Source organism: Lytechinus pictus, chromosome 4 (genome assembly GCF_037042905.1).
Source record: "Lytechinus pictus isolate F3 Inbred chromosome 4, Lp3.0, whole genome shotgun sequence".
NCBI lineage: Eukaryota > Metazoa > Echinodermata > Echinoidea > Temnopleuroida > Toxopneustidae > Lytechinus > Lytechinus pictus.
This window is the reverse complement of record NC_087248.1, coordinates 24,208,777-24,227,122: the sequence shown is the minus strand read 5'-3', so window position 1 is coordinate 24,227,122 and position 18,346 is coordinate 24,208,777. Positions and strand designations below refer to the sequence as shown.

Below are 18,346 nucleotides of genomic sequence, written 5' to 3'. Positions count from 1 at the left end.
TCAACCGTGCAATTTTGGATCCATACGATTTTGTCCATTGCACTCGCGCACCAAGACTGCAGCTCATGCATCAGCAGTGCGCATGTTGTAATGACGTAACAATCAACAGACCGAACTCGCACTGCATGAGCATGTTTTGCATCGAAATTCATGAATATCATATGAAAAAAAAGAAATAATTTTTTAGGTGTCATATAAACCAAATAATGAATGTTTTTTTCATTCGTGCAATGGACAGAATACTTCATTCAGTGAAAGATGAAATGATCCATTGCACTAAAAAACATTCATTATTTGTATATTGTACTTTTGAGAAACATTTTTGCAGAATGCGATGGACTAACTTATTTGTGATATGTAGTGTTTACTTCTTTGTTTAGCTGTTTGCTTACCTTTTTCAGAAAAGTGAGATTAGACCACGTTTGATGAGATCGAAGGTGCAGCGTTTCACCGAGGATGTACATGCCCAGAGTAGCGAGTCTACATTATTTATGCTAAGCCCGCCGCACACCACTTGATCCGACTAAGAGTTAACCAATTGAATACTGAATTTTGTCATTTCCATAGACTTTGTACAGAGAGTGTCCGGTTCCAGTCGACAACAGGTTAAGTCCTCATCAGCTTCAAGATGCAGGCAACGATGACATCATTACAATTTGGGATTAAATTTGCTATTATTCCTACAGGGATAATTTTGATTTGAGTATTTATACCTCTGTTCAGAACTTTGATCCCTAAGATTAATGTTCATATCAAATGCAATTTACTATATCTTTGACAATCAGATTGTGCACCGTATCATGTAGTGTGCGGCGGGCCTAAGTTTTTTCTAAAATTCACGTACATGTACTTTATAGATTGAAAGTCTGCATGTTCATGTATTTCCTATTCTCCACCATCTTCAAGCAATTCTAAATTGCTTTTGAATTTTTCTGTCAGAATTTGTCATTTTTGCAGCATTTTCTCTGAATTCTTGAGAATAAAATGAAATAAAATTTTCTTACTTCATCTTGACGTGTGCTCTGTAGTCGATATTTATTCTGTTTATAGAGTACCGAAGCGATGACGTCAGTTGCCATGGTGTCATGGCGGCCTGGTTCTGAACAAATGAACCCGCCGAATGAAAGCGTGTTTCTCATAGGAGAAAATGGCTGCTATCGGAATTTGATCGCTTGCAACCTATTCTACAGATGATCGTCAGCTGCGACTCTGTTTAGAACCAGCCTGCCATGATACCATGGCAACTGACGTCACACTTTGCTACTCTATTGAAGGGCAAGTCCACCCCAGCAAAAGTTAATTAGAATACAGACTTGAAATATGGTAACTACCATGGAAACTTTGATAGTGATTGGCCAGTGAGCCTGTTATAATGAAAAATTTATCATAGTTGTAACTCTTTATGAAACAGACCACAGGGCCAGATTTCAATTCAAAGTATTAATGGAGTAAGTATTTTACTTAGCATTTGCTAAACAAAATACATATACTTGTATTCAAATATAATATACTTAATCAAGCAAAATTAAAAAAGAAATACTAGTAACCATGGTGAGGTGTCTGTGCTCAGACTAGCTTAGACCAGGTGTGGGGCTGACTCAGATTCAAGCAAAATACATGTACTTAGCCAAAAAGGACGATTGAATACGTAAGATGGATAAGTATTTTTACTTGAGCAGAATACTGAGTAAAAAACTTAAAATCCTGGCTTAAAGTGCTGGCCCAGGAGGCCGTTTCATAAAGCTGTTCGTAAGTTAAGAGCAAATTTAAGAACCATAGGTGATCCTTTCTTGTGGTAAATGTTCACCATTGTATGTTCATTGGTGATTGTTTAGCACGTAAGAAAGGTTCACCAGTCGTTCTTAACTTACCAACAGCTTTATGAAACACTGACTCTTTCATTTCACCCATTAACATTCAAAACACATGAATACCATACTTCATAAATAAATACTACAGGAATGATTTTATTACTAAAACAAAGCCAGAAAACAAAGAATTGACACAATACATGTTCCTTCACAAAATCTCTTAGATGTTCAAATACTTGGCTCATAGCAATAAATTTTGGCTTGTGTTTCATACACGAGTTGAGACTGCTGCTTTGAAAATGTGTAAAAAAGAATTATTACACAAGGAATAATGAAGAAAAAAAAAACTTTGAAATCCAGTGTACAGCACTCAAAACGAGTAAAATCAAACTGTATAAACCATACACTTTGTATCCATATATTTTCACAATTTTCTTCAAGACAGAATTGCATTTACATTCACTTTGTACAGAAATATCAGAAAGTAAAATCTGCATTTGATATTAAAGTCACATAATTCGCAAAAAAAAAACCAAGGCAAAATATTCAAAGTATACAGTATTTCAGGAGCACAACTAACATGGAAAAGGTTTGGTGTAATCCTTAAGCACTTAAAGGATGTCCATATAACTTCCCTTAACATTTCCTGCCTCTCAAGCAGCTTCATAGCAACAAGAAGAATATATGAATTTCAGAAATCAATTTAAGAAATAATCTTGTTTTATTTGCATTGGCGATTCAAAGATTTAATGGCCCATATACTGAAATCTGGGGTAATTCAAACCCTGGTCTAAAGGTGTGGCTTAACTATGGATAGCTAACGTAATTGTGACACAAGTCTCTAACAGTTTAGGTTCAGTTTACCCCACCTCATTTCTCACTTGAACAATTCACAATTGTCTTAGAATGACATTAAACATAGTGTTATTTGCCAGGGTCCATTTCATTAAGGGTTGACATTATAGCAACTTTCATTGGAAGAGTCGAAGAAGAAGCAGATTTTCCAATGTTTTCCAGGAAGTTCATATTTCAGCAAGAGTTTCCATCCTGTATCAACTCTTTATGAAATGGGGTCCAGAAAAGCATGAGGATAGAGGCCAGTACATTTTCCTACAATGGACAAAAATGCAATTTTGACCTTTTTGGCTTCGCTGAATCCACGAAGTGGCACAACGTCCAACATCATGTGAAAAGTCGATTTTGAGTTTCTTTCAGTTTTAGTATTCTCTAGCTATGGTTCATCTTTTCATCGAAATTTAGAGCCCAAATTCTCTCTAATTAATGAGTTAATTATAGTGACAAAGCGACACAAGCCTTCAAATCCTTTTTTAAAAAAAATCCACGAAGTGGCACACAGGTGCGCGCCGTTTCTACGCACAAAACAACACCTGTGTTTGAATCACTGCTATGTCAAGATTTGCTGTTCATTCAATAAATTTTTAACATGGAATGCAACTATTCTTCTTCACCATGGAAACCTTCAGAAGTAGCCCCCGAAAGGTAGAAATGGAGCCCCCGAAATTTCACAAAAAATTGAAAATGGAGCCCCCGAAAAAAAACAATTAATTTTTTCCCTGCGTCACATAGACTTGAACAAGGTCTAGCAGCTTTCCATTGCTATCAACAGCAATTAGCACAAATTGTCGCTGATTACACGAAGTGGCACAACGTCCCAAAATCACGTGAAAAGTCAATTTTTAGTTTCTTTCAGTTTTAGTATTATCTAGTCATGGTCAATTCTCTCTAATTAATGAGATAATTAAAGTGAAAAAGCGACACAAGCCTTAAAATCCTTTGTAAAAAAAATCCATGAAGTGGCACACAGGTGCGCGCCGTTTCTACGCACAAAATGACACTTGTGTTTGAATCACTGCTATGTCAAGATTTGATGTTCATTCGATACGTTTTTAACATGGAATGCAGGAGTAGATACCTGGCTCTTGGTTTGTGCATTTCTTCATTCTGTTAAACTCCACAATCACATAGCAATGGGCAGTTTGAAAATGTAAAAATCTTCAATCACGTTTATCTCGAAAAGTGATTTCGCGCATCAACGGTTGCATGTGCCACTTCGTGGATTCGGCGACAAATTCTGGCAAAGAGTTGGACCATGGCCTACGTTAAAGTGGACTTCAGAAAACAACCATCAAACCAAGCGTTGACACTCTTACATTGGCAGAGTTGCCAACTATTACTAAATATCTGTAGTTTTCACTGATTTCAGACCCGATTTGAGCGTGAATGGACAAGTATTATGCACTATGCAATGGTATTACACACATGGTACATCGCACAGTGGCACACTCTTGCAATACATGCAGGTGGCAAGTCAGATGATGATGATCCACAGCATTTATATTGCACCATGCTTCTGTTAAAAACATTCATAGGTGAAGGCTCGTCTAATTTAGCTTATGACTACACATCTGCTGAAATTAGACCCCTGTTACACCGGATTTCCCAAGTAGTCTTGGGGCGCCCCGAGACCAGTCTCGGTTTACATGCACAAACCTACCCGAGACCCCTTCTGAGCAAACCTATCTCGGACCACCTCGCGATGTGCTCAGAGACTGGCCTTTGGGTGCCCCGACACTGCTTTGGATTTGGTGTATATAACACAAACCTGCCCGAGACAGGTTTGCTTGATGCGCTACACGTGGAACGATTATCCAAACGCAGCGCGCACTTGGCGCCCTGCCAAACCTATCTCGGACACGTACAGCTTTGGTAAGTCGGTGTAAACACACAGAAAGCTGTCTCGGGGCGCCCCGAGACTCGTTACGATTCCGGTGTAATAGGGGGTCAAAAATTTAGGTCAACTTTTTGGAAACCAGTCTACGCCCGGGCACCCCGAGACTGATCTCGGGTAGGAAATCCGGTGTAACAGGACCTTAGTGAGTTTTGAGGGCTGACTTGAAGAGATCAATGCAGTCAATATCACAAAGCAAAGGAGGGAATTCCAAAGACGTGGAGCAATAGATGAACAGGCAATGATGAAAAGATGAAAAGTAATGTGCATTACTAACATGTGCATAACCCAAAGTTCTTATATGAAGAAAGGGGCACCCTTAACCATATCTAAATTAATCTGTTCATTGACATAATCGATGCTTTTAAACAACAGTCAAACCTGCCTATTAAGGCCACCGAGGTGAAGCAGAGAAAATGGGCACTGGAGACAGATGACCTTAATAGACGGGTTCTGCAACACATTCCTTTCAACAAGGAGTCAACTTTGGTGGCCACTAAAGACAGGTTTTTACTGTAGACAGGTGACTTCTAGGACAGAGTGGACTGAATTTACAAATATGCTCCACACTGCTTACTCCAGGAAATTTATAATACCAAGTAAAATATTACTGCATGTCATTTTATCTCTGAATTTTCAATGTTTAGTTGCTGGATTACTGACTTGCACTTCCAACAGTTTGCAGCGCTTCATTTAAACATCGGTTAGAAAACAAGGACCCCTTTCATAAAACTTGTTATAATAATAAATTTGCAATAACAGCTGCTGAAATCATTCCATTTGATTGGCTGATGGTGAACTTGTTTTTAGAAATTGTGCATTTGTTATTATAACAAGTCTTGCTGAAATTTGGTTGTATTTATTCGGTCTCATAACATTAAACAGGGAACATTTGAGGCGTCTCAACTAACAAAGAAAGAAACAAAGAAGGGTAACCAGTTGTGCGTAAGGTTGTGCATAACTTGTGACAAACATAGAATAAGGCCAGACCACATCAGACCTACTCAGGGAATGCTTTCTCTGTAGAAAGGAGGTTATAGACCGATGCTGTGGCTTTCCTGACCTAACCAGTCTTGCCAAGGGCACCTAGTCTCTGTAGAAAGGAGGGTATGAGCAGATGCTGTGGCTTTCTTGGCATAATCAGTCTTGCCGAGGGCACCTAATCTCTGTAGAAAGGAGGGTATGAGTGGATGCTGTGGCTTTCCTAACCTAACCAGTCTTGTCAATAGCACCTAATCTCTGTAGAAAGGAGGTATGAGCGGATGCTGTGGCTTTCTTGGCCTAATCAGTCTTGCCGAGGGCACCTAATCTCTGTAGAAAGGGGGGTATGAGCGGATACTTTGGCTTTCTTAACCTAATCAGTCTTGCCAAGGGCACCTAATCTTTCAAGGAGAGGCGGGTGTGAGTAGTGTACGGCTGAGAAGAGCCAGTCGGCAACGGGAAATCCAAGATTGTCTTTATGGAGCTTGATGAGAGCCATGCGTAGGAAGGAAGCCTTGTGGAGGGACTTGGCAAAGGCATCGGCCTGGAACTCAAAACGCCTCGTCAACACCGTCATGCAGAAGGATAGAACCTGTAGGAAAAGCAGATTTTAAAATTATTATTATTATTTATTCAGTCATAAAAACATACAAAGTGTACAATGCTAATACAAAATACTATTTGAACAATTGAATATAAAAACAAGTAAAATGACAGAAAATAAAAACAGAGTAAAAGTTCTGGCAAACAAAATTATGCCATTGACACTTAACTTGATTTATAATTAGATTTTTGTTGACCTCATTAAGATTTTCTTTTGTTTTACCAGTTGATTTCATTATGCATTCTTCCTGTCTATCTATGCAATATTTGATTTAATGCCATTTATAATTTCACTTTCGCTCAGAACCCCTGTATGTAATTAGATCCATCATAATGAAAATCTTTGTGTAATTTAATCTATTATGTATTGAATGCATTTTTTTGGGTTAAATTTATCTAATTTTTGTATAATATCTTTGTATGTTCTTATATTTTGTAAACATGTATATTTCAGCCACTTGCTGCCAACCATGTAATGCCAATAAACCATTACTATTCTGTTCTATTCTATAACACACTAAAAATCTCTGGAAAAAAAAACCCTGAGATTTTCTTTTATGCAACAGGCCCCAGATATCCATTTAAAAAAAACTAATTTATCATCATTTTGAAGAGAAACATCACATGACAAGCCATCCCTGACATATCACTTACCTCATTATACGGTGAGAAGACAAACTGAAATATAATGAGAAGGCCGATGAGGGTAGGATAGGAGTCGTAGAAGCCAAAGGCATTGAAGAACTCTGTCCTCTCAATTAGAAGGGCAAACAGGAATAGACACAAGAATACATTCACCTGAAAAGAATGTGAATAGACACAAGAATACTTTCACCTAATAAGAATGTGAAAAGACACAATAATATATTCAACTGAAAAGAATGTGAATAAATACAAGAATATATTCCCCTAAAAAGAATGTGAATAGATACAATAATATATTCAACTACAAAGAATGTGAATAGACACAAGAATATATTTATCTGAATGGAATGTGAACATGCACAAGAATATATTCACATGAATAGGATGTGAATAGACACAAGAATATATTCATCTGAATAGACTGTGAATAGATACAATAATATATTCAACAAAAAAGAATGTGAATAGACACAAGAATATATCCACCTATAGAGAATGTGAATAGACACAATAATATATTCACATAAAAAGAATGTGAATAGACACAAGAATATATTCACCTATAGAGAATGTGAATAGACAATAATATATTCACCTAAAAAGAATGTGAATAGACACAAGAATATATTCATCTGAATAGAATGTGAATAGATACAATAATATATTCAACGAAAAAGAATGTGAATAGACACAAGAATATATTCACATAAAAAGAATGTGAATAGACACAAGAATATATTCACCTATAGAGATGTGAATAGACACAATAATATATTCACCTAAAAAGAATGTGAATAGACACAAGAATATATTCATCTGAATAGAATGTGAATAGACACAATAATATATTCATCTCAATAGAATGTGAATAGACACAAGAATATATTCACATAAAAAGAATGTGAATAGACACAAGAATATATTCACCTATAGAGATGTAAATAAACACAAGAATACTTACACCTAAAAAGAATGAGAATAGACTCAAGAATACTTTCACCTAAAAAGAATGTGAATAGACACAATACAGGGACTCGATTTTAAGGCGCGCGAGAGCGATCGCGCGCTACATGCGCGCCTTAATCCATTTTAGGTAGCGCGATAAATAGCGCGCCTTGCGATCGCTGAGCTGCGCGGAAATGCTTAAAGTCGCCCTCGAAATCACCAAAAATCATGCTTTCGGGGGGCGACATAAAATCTTAATGTCGCCCCCGAAATTATTGCCGAGTGATAACAATTCAATGGCCCACTAGCGCCATATGCTCGAGCTCTGCTTACCATTTAAAAATCATCCAAAATCATGAATAAGCCTTGAAAATAGCAAGCGCAGTTTCAAATTCCGAAGTTGCGTCTTTTTTCTGTACCATGTATTTCCATATACATGGTACCAGATATGGAAAAAAATCAATGCAACGGTCGGGGAAACGGTTGCATGTATAGGAGTCCATTATGACTACCACCATGTGCAATTTCGAATGCACATGTTTCACCTACAGATATCATAATTCTGTGATAAAATAATTCGAATTACACAGGAAATAAATCCCAGAGTCTAGTAACCTAGCATTGGTGAGTTGTCATTCGGCTTTGCTTTTCAAAACGGCCTATCAACATCCAAAATAAGTTACCTTATATATTAATTATAACTAAAAAATCATTTGTTTTCTTTTTCCAGGGGATGAGGTAAATATCAGAAAATAAATCATCAAACAAAGCTCCATCTCTTTTACAACAGTCAAACCGCAGGTCCCTATGCTAATGAGCAAAAAGGCCAGATTCATCCAAATCATCTCGTGGCTGAATCCTCCTCCTTGCAAAATCTCGTGATTCGTGAGATTTTCTTTCTCTAAGAATTTACCTGTTTTAACCTCAAGTTAAATGAAATATTATTGCACCATCAGATAGAGTAAAAGTTAATCTTTCATATTGGTCATTTATTTTGTATACAATATTTTGTTAAATAAGTAAATTGCTGGCCTGAAAATGTGCCTCAAAACTGAATTTTCTTCCTCTGTTTTCTTTTGCAAATTGTGCAAAACTTTTTATTTTGAGCCTCAATGATATTTATATCAACATAAAGCTGAACTTCTATACTTTCTCACAATGCCACTCTTGATATGCAGCACCTTTTAATCGGGTCAAGATCACACTTTTCCCACCAAGGTACAAGACGAGATTTCTGAAATTTTGTACTTGCATGAAATCCAGAGTTCTGATTGGCTGGATAAGATTCACAGAACAACAGGCGCGGGGTATTTGAGGAGATTACCACATGGAAAGTGTGACCTTCCCACGAACCCAGGCACTGGAACCGTTGGAATTTGCCAGTGTGCGGTCTCTTTGACCAATCAGAGTGCAGTATTCTTGTTTTCAAGCTGCTTTATGTACTTGGCAAATGAAAAGTGTGATCTTGACCCGATTAAACCAATTCTTATTTTGAAACCTATATCATTTCAAAGCATACATATTCAGCTTTATCATGATATAAAAATCATTTGGGCTCAAACAAAAATAAAGTGTCAAAATAGCAGCTTTTGTCAGGTGAAAATATTTATTTTGTAGCATATTTTAGATCAAAATTTTAACCTATATTACAAAATCTTTGAATAAATCCAAACACATGACCTGAAAGAATGATTCTTCTTCTTTACAATGGTACCAAATTCATGAAATTCGATGCACAATTAGAGCAGCAATGACCGAATGAAAAGAGGTGTTTTGGTCCGCATCAAGCTCATTAAATATGCAAAACATCTCAAGTCATGAATATCACTTGGATGAAAGAAGCCACTTTCTTGGGACCTGCAGTCTGACTGACAAGGCCGGCGGCAGGCTCACGCACGAACGCATTGGCGCATGTATTAGCTAGCCAGTCGGAGCTCTGGGGTACAATTCGCTGTGAAGGCCTCAATGATTGTGATTTTCTGTTTCAAACAGAGTTTACATTTCAGGTATATTATTCAAAACTGCCAATTAAGTCTGATGATTTCTTCATTGTCATATTTAAGTTCTTAATGAATACATTCTCACCAAATTTAGACTCCCCCATAGAGAAATGCAATTTTCATGGAGATCTGCGTTTTCAAAGAACTTCAGGAAAAGTTAGGGTATGTGGGCCTTTATTACATGTACATTGCCGAGTACAGGGTATTGTACTGGAATAGACGGAGTAGAAATTAGATATTGAATTCATTTATATCCAAATCCAACTCACAGTCACACACACACGCACAGTGCCACACACCCACATCCAAGATTCTAAGCATGAAAAAATAACTTAACAAATCATACAATATTAAAAACAAAGTAATAATTCATTAGTAAGTGAACAGGTATTCCTCAAAATACAAAAAAGTAGCATCTAAAAATGGAAAATTTAGCCCCCGAAATTTGACCAAAAAAATAAAAAGGAGCCCCCGAAAAAAAAAAAAAAAATTGTCAGTGACTTAACTTTTAGCCAAAGTCAAAACCTCACTCAAACAGCTTTTATAAGACACAATCTAATTACAATACATTGTAAAACAATTATAAATATTGCATATTCGATTGTTTCCTTCCTGTGGTTGTTGATTGTAACTTAGTACATATATTTCCTCCATCTGTTTTGTTAATTGGACAAAAAGCTCCCCTTGTATGTTGAAGGAGAGCTTTTTGCAGTGCTCCTCTACCGCTCTCCTTAAAAGTTCTAGGAGAGCTTTTTATTGCTCCCCTCATAATTATAAAACTGAGTCCCTGACAATAATATATTAAACTAAAAAGAATGTAAATTGAGAGCGGTGTTGGCTCAGTCGGTAACGCGTCTGCCCGTCGAACCAAAGATCGTGGGTTCGAGTCCACCCAGGGCGGATGACTGAAGCCAGTGCGTTGTGTGTAAACGTCTCTCCCATGTTTCATAGATGAAGGCTATGTTACAATGGAAAACACTCTGTCCCTCGGATAGGACGTTAAATGGAGGCCCCGTGTAGAGGAGAGTCACCACCTTTGCACGTTAAGAACCCACTGCACTATTCGTATTAGAGTAGGGGAAAACCCCGGTGTAGTGGTCCACCTGCATTCCCCCCAATCAGGAGGAGAGACCTGCGGGTCATAGTGATTCAGTTCGCTTTTCGCCTCCCAGGCACAGGACTGACGCCAAACAAATAATAATAGACACAAGAATATATTCAACTAAAAAGTATGTGAATAGACACAAGAATATATTCATCTGAATAGAATGTGAATAGACACATAAATACTTTCACCTAAAAAGAATGTGAATAGAAACAATAATACATGTATATTCAACTACAAGGAATGTGAATAGACACAATAATATATTCACCTATATTCATATGAATAGAATGTGGTCTTGGATAACCAGTTGTGCTTTTTAATCCTATGAATAGTTGTTTGGAAACCACTTCATATAATCATAGCTTGTATATTTTGTTTTGTCTACTTTATTTACCAAATCACCTATCTTTGTTTAGATAACACTGATATTAAGTCATCACATTGCCACATTCCTTTTTTTTTGGGGGGGGGGGGTGGGGGAGGATAAGTGGGTAGGTTTTTTTTAATTATTATTATGGTTGTTATTTTTTGTGTAACTAAATTGTGTTTATGTGATTTGCAATCACCTATTAATCATTTGTAAATTTTGTGATTTATTTCAATTTGTATAATAAAAACAGAATTATAAAAAAAAAGAAAAAAAAAGAAGAATATATTTATCTGAATAGAATGTGAATACACACAATAACATATTCATCTGAATGGAATGTGAACATGCACAAGAATATATTCACATGAATAGAATGTAAATAGACACAAGACATATTACAATGAGGAATAAAAAATAAAAAAAGTTTGACACCACTGGATCCCTCATTTGCACACCAATCAGGCTGTGAAAACAAGACCTTGCTCATATTACATATGATTTGCTTTCAACGATTTTATGGCTATTTCACATTCCATTTGTATTTACCCTCAGCTGCACCTCAGGCAAAATGATCTAACTCGGCCAATATGTCATATCTCTATCAAAACCAGCATAAATTATCAGAATTACCTGGCTTATAATAAGGTTCTTGAGATTATGTCCCAGCTTCCAATGCCCGAGCTCGTGAGCTAAAACAGCAAGGACTTCTTCAGTGTTACATCCAGTCTTCTTCTTCTTCTCCTCCTCCTCTCCCTCCTCTGTCTTCTTCTCTCCTCCTTGAGGTTTATTCTCCTCTTCTATCTTCTCGTCTCCCTCTCCATCTGCTTTCGTCGTCTCAGTTTCATCCGACTTTTTCTGTTAAATCAGAGACAAGAGAAAAATGGGAATGAATGGTGATTGTAATTGGATTACAATTTCTAGTAGAAGTTTCAAGCACTGTTGAAGCCAAGGCCCAAACCCTCAACGCCAATGCCATGGCCAATGCCAAGGCCAATACCAAGGCCAAAGCCAGGCCAATGCTTAAATGCCCAAGACGCAACACATTGTCAGCTACTTAATACCTAATTACATTGCTATAACAAGGGCAGATCCAGGTTTAAACAATGTGAGGGGGGTGGTAGGGCTGGAAAATATTTTTCGTCCAAATTTTCTCTTTACATCTGCTAAAAGCTGATATTTTGTTGGATTTTAAGGTTATTCTAAATAAAAGACTGAATCTTAGCACTGTTCTTACAAATATTACAAAGGCATCTAATAATGGGAGCACAAAGCGCAAGCTTTTTTTTTTATACTTCATAAATTTAGACCTGAAATTGAACATTCTGAGCAGTTTTTTTCAATCCTGAACAAGATGCACACCTAAGTTTAAAATAATTGCAAGCGCGAGCTGAATTGTTCATATACTGACAAGAAAAGGGACTGTTACAGACTGTTTTCCATTACTCACCAATCAAATAATGCGAGAGCAAAGCGCAAGCTGAAAATATATTGATATCACACCTGAAAGTTGGACATTTAAAGCACTTTGTTATTATGTACAGGAAAGGTATCTAATTACACAATATATGCGTGAGTGAAGCGCGAGCTGAACTTCTTAATATACTGACCTGAAAAGATACCTATTAAGGACTGTTTGCAGCAACACATGAAGAGGATACATATCTCACTGATCAAACAATGCGAGCGCAAAGCATGAGCCGAAAGTTTTAGATTCAAACCTTAAATTGAAAAGGAACATTTTGAGCGTTAATAGACACTTTAAAAATAATTATGCAGATACTTTTGTCAGTAAATAAACCCCTTTTTTTTGGGGGGGGGGACATGGCCTTTTGTGTCGCAAACCTTCAAAATTTTAGGAGAGACTTGTCCCCATGTCCCCCCCATTCTGACATCTATGCATGTCATACAGGGCAAAAATTATAAAAAGCTGCGAGTGAGCGAACTGAGAGAGCAAAAACTTTAACCTTTCTAATACAAAATCTAAGTTTATGATAGATTAAAAAAAACTCTGAGTGAGCGAACTGAGAGAGCAAAAATTTAGACCTTTGTAATACAAAATTCCTAACTTAATGATAGATTTAGATATATCAAAAATACATATGTTAGCTTTATCATCATAGGTTCTTCGAAGGGACTAGATCTATAATGAGAGCGGAAAGCGCACGTTTGAATTTTCATATACCGACCTGAAAATGGGACATTTCAAGGACTCTTGTTGATTTTTATGGGTTTTTTCCCCTCTTATGCACTCTTAATTTTCAAATTTCATTTCTGTTGTATCCTTTCCACTTCTTTTCATCTTTTCATCTTTCATCTTCATCTAATTGCTGTCGTAGGAAGTACAACTTTGTTCATTGTAATTACACACGTTTTTTCAAATATCTCATTGACACAAATCAAATATTTTGTTACATACTCAGTTGATTGTATTTTGATGTTAATTTGTTTATAAAAAAAGTTGCAAAAATCAATACATGAATGACATTTTTTTTTTCGTTTTCTGTAACGTGAAAAACTGGGGACTCCATTGTCTTACCTCATCAGTGTTGACAGGTGTGTAGTCTTCCAGGAGGGTATCAAAGAGAACTATTCTTTTGTTTTTGAAGAATCCATAAAAGTAGGCATTACTGTGAGATGACCGTTTGGAGCCTGCAGGGGAAAAGATACATTGTCAATATCTCTCTAATTTCCCCTGTAATTTCAGCAGCGCTAAATACATGTATAAGGAACTGTACAAGGCCCAGCAACATATACCTTAATAGCGACTGATCTTGGAATAGATCTCAATGATTGATTGCATTCATTATTGGGAGCGACTTGTATTTAGTGTACTTACAAGTCCCGCTCAACTATTCCATTGTGCCGAGCTGACGAGTTGCTCAAGGATCTTGGTAGCTCATGGCAAAAGTCAATGTTTTAATCACGGTCTGTTTTCTTTCACAAACCACTCCCTTGATTTAATATTCCTTCCTTTTAGACATAAATCTGTTAGGATAAAAAGTATACCCCTTCTCATTTGGGTATTTTTCATACCCTTTCCACTGCACATACATCACCCACCCACGAGAAGCAGCCCCTTTTTACATTCATTTTTTTTCAAGGCATGGCGTCTGCCCTTATAATGACAGCAGTAAATTGCCAATTCTTCTACTGCCAACTTGTCCACTCACCACATGGTCTACTTTCATTTAGTCTAATGCCATCCTGTCCATCAATATTTCGTCTAACAACCATTTGGTCCAATCATCACTTTATCTAATCACCATTTTGCCTATGACAATTTCGTCTCTTAACCAGTTGGTATAATATCCATCTAATTTTCATTCATTTTGCACAATTTAACACTTACATGTAGTCTAATTAGACCAAATGGTATATGGACTAAATGGCTATTGGACCAACTGGTTATTAGACGGAATAGCATGAAACCTAATGTAAGTAGTCCATGTGGTGAGTAGACGAACTGATGGTAGACCAAATGATAGTAGACGAGTTGGCAATGGGACGACTTGACTTTAGACGAATAGAAAATAAACCACGGCAGCCACCTCCCCCTCCCTGTTCAAAACAGCATAAGTATAAGAAAGAAAATCTTTTTTTCTTACCTTCAACAACATACAGCTTGTAAAGCGGGAAATCAATGCTCTTTGCCAAGTCTTCGATCTTTGTCCTCAGGTCACCCTCCGGGAGGGGTGTAAACTTGTCAAAGAGAGGGGCGATGTAGTCGGCATACACAGTGATCAGGAACTGCAAATTTTAAAAGGATGGTCAAGATTAAAGCTACGGACACGTAGTTGCAGCGAGCAATTATTTCATGACAGAGCCTCTGAAATCTAGGCTAATAGTCTCCAAATTATTGTAAATCTTGATTAGGCCCGAGTCATTATGTTTACTTTGAAAAATGTTTAAATGCTATTGAATGAACCAGCATTTAAAGTTCATCGTCAGTGGTAAAATAAAAGCCTTGCATCTTTAAATCCATGAAATGTCCATCTATATTCCATATTTCATTGAAATTGTTTTGATTTAGTTAGAAAAATAAACAAATTAAGAATATCCACCTCTTTCTTGAAACTGAAAGATTGTTTTATGATGTTACAACCGGCAACACCATAAAAATCTTTATGTGGGATTGCAATACATGTAGTCTGACATGTAGACTTTTGTGTAGCTCTTTGTAAAATTGGGCCCAGATTGCCCGAGTAGAGTAGACAGAAGATGCACACTGAAATTAAAATGAACGGTTGAGGCAAAAAAATTTGAGAATGGATTTACTTACCAACGAGATTACTAGGGTAAAGACCCAGGCATAGACAAAGAAGTATTGGCCACCCATCTTGATGATGTAAAGAAGACCAGCTAATATAGGAAGGGAGATCGCTTGCATCACGATAAACTTTTTCACCTGATCTTTGAAGAAAAATCCAAGTGTCTGAAAGAAAATCAATATACACAGTAGAGATAGTGGGCCGTATGCATAAAAAGTAGCAATTGCTTGTGCTAGCCTTTTACTTGAATCCGTATGCATAAACATAAGCAATTGCTTGCAAGCAAATGCTTTTGCTAGCAAGCACAAGCAATTGCTTGATGTCCGCAAGCAATTGCTTAAAGATCAAGCAATTGCTTAAAACCGTATGCATAAAACAAACCTTTTACTTGTCTTGATAAGCAATTGCTTGCGTTTTTTCAAGCACCTCCAGACCAGCTTGAGCTCTTGCTTACTCATGGCATTCTCGTTTAAGGATTAAATTTTCATACCGTTTCAAGCTCCATATTCCAGAGGTTATGTTGTGATTTCATATCTAATCAAATTCCTGTTATTTTAGACTTTTTACGGCAATTTTTGTCCATCGATCTACACAGAAACCCCCCTGATGCTCTGCGCTGTTTTCCCCCTATTTGCGTAATAAAAAATACTTCTGCCAGGTCGGGAACGAAGCGTCGTTGTCCTACTGTGCGATGTTCGCACAACCGTAACGATCCTTTGTCCAACACATAAGCAATTGCTTAGGCAGTGCAAGCAAAAGGTTTCAGCACAAGCAAAAGCTTGTGCATACGAATTTAAGCAATTGCTTGAACTTGCCCTTTTGCTTGACCAGCTCTTGCTTTTGCTTAAAGCATTTCTTTTTGCTTATAAGCAATTGCTTGTCTTTATGCATACGGCCCAGTGAAAATGCATAAGTGCGAAATTACAAGATTTTGCAGGAAGTGAAAGAATGACGCTCTATTCAAGGAGGCAAAGCCAAGTATATATCACTTCACCAAATGTGAAATCTAGCTTGTACCCTTGTAGGAATAGAAATATTCGCTATTTGAGTTGTACAAGTTAACAAAACAGGACATGTACTCTAAAGAAAGGAGGACAAATCTTTGGTAAAAAATAACCACAGCTTTCCCATTAAAAAAAAAAATGCACCAGGGCCTTGCCTACACGTAGGGACTTCAGAAAAAAAATCCATCGCAACCTTGGCTGTTGAGTAAAGTTACTGTTGTAACTGCCATTACAGGCAGAAATGAGGATGCCTATTTTGGTAAAACTTCATGAAGAAAACAGACCAAGTCCTTGCATAATATCATACTACAAATAGGCCTATTTATGCACCTTTTAAATCCCTGGCTTATGAACAGCTACACTGACCAGGTGCTTGAGCGTCAAAGTGATCACTTCCCTGTACCATGTAACAATTTACTACACCTGGGTTGAGATTAGCAAATGTTGATAAACGCCTTGACAGAGGCTGGAATGAGATTTGAACCCTGGGGTGGTATTCTGAGATCCATTTTATCTCAGATAAAATAAAATATTTTATCTCTGTTAAAATCAGTGAGATAAAATATCCTTAAAATCTCTCCGAATTGGTATTCTGAGAACAATTTTATCTTCATGTTATCTCTGTAAGACACACCTATTTTTTTATCAATATCCAATTAGAAATGCGCTTTTATAGCTCTTTCATATCACTCAACCAATGGAAATCCATTCCGCTAGGAGGTGTGGCGAAGGAGTGAGATTGCATCAATTTATTGACTTCAATACGCTTGTACGATACGCTTGCGCGTCTTTACAGAGATTTCTTTTTAACAAAAATGGCAATGCTCTTGTCTTTTTTTCTAAGTCTATATCGCATCTTTTCAAGCATCATTTCAAAGACAATATTAGTCAAGAAATGTCTTATGAAATGCTTCCTGATTGTACAGGAATAACTTTAAGGTGTTGTTCTCAATGAATATATAATTTTTCTTAATTTTCATGCCAACATTTGGAGTTAATTCACCAAGAAATATTGACAAAATCAACCTCGCGAAGATAAAATAGCCCCGACCCTCTTTTAAGTTTATTTTATTTTTTCTTCAAAGTAACTTGGGCGCAAGCACATCACCCGCGTTGCAATGGCCAGATACGCGATGGATATGTCTACGCAGCCACTGCTCTGTTGCGTATCATCATAGATATGCAAGATAAAATTTATACGCAAGATAAAATTTTTAATTTTATCTGAGAGATAAAATGTCATCTCTGAATACCAATTTCATTTTAAGAGATAAAATAAAATATTTTAAAGATAAAATGACCTCAGATTACCGCCCCTGGCCTTGTGGTTCAAAGTTCAGATATTAATCCACTCAGCCACAATACTTCTACAATAAAAACATCATTATAAATTTTTTCAATGCCGTCCAGGGTCCCGTAACACAAAGGTTAGCATTATTCTTACGCTTGATTTTTACGATTGATTGTACATTCAATTTGTCAATGGAATCATTCATAGAAAAATGTTCTACGATCACTGCTAAGCTTTGTGTTACGGAACTAGGTGTGTGTGTGTGTGACCTGTTTTTGTACAAATTTCATGAAATTTCTAATTTCTTGCGGGGAAGCATTTCATGAAGCGAATGGTCAGTGATTTTCACTGATGGATGTCACAAGCTACTGCAAATACTTGCATCTGATTGGCTCAGAGTAAAACAGTCAGTAAAAATCAGTGACTATTTGTTTTGTGAAATGTTGCCCCTGCTCACCTGTTTGTTGAAGCCGTGCCTCTCTTCGATCACAAACGTGCTGTAAAGGACCCAGGGCAGTCCGACCACCGTGGAGAACACAGAGGCAAGCAGCATGAACGCCAGCGACTGTGT

The 18,346-nt window shown here is 37.0% G+C and overlaps 1 protein-coding gene across 1 annotated transcript; it reads right to left on the bottom strand.

The window, feature by feature from the left end:
- Positions 1–1,939: 1,939 nt before the first annotated feature.
- Positions 1,940–18,346, bottom strand: LOC129258786 (CAAX prenyl protease 1 homolog). The gene is made up of 7 exons (XM_064098683.1): positions 18,233–18,346; positions 15,492–15,644; positions 14,818–14,959; positions 13,749–13,861; positions 11,843–12,067; positions 6,799–6,942; positions 1,940–6,133 (listed from the first exon to the last, which is right to left on the bottom strand). Exons 1-7 carry the CDS (start codon positions 18,326–18,328, stop codon positions 5,915–5,917), a joined length of 1,092 nt encoding a protein of 363 aa, XP_063954753.1. The 5' UTR covers positions 18,329–18,346; the 3' UTR covers positions 1,940–5,914.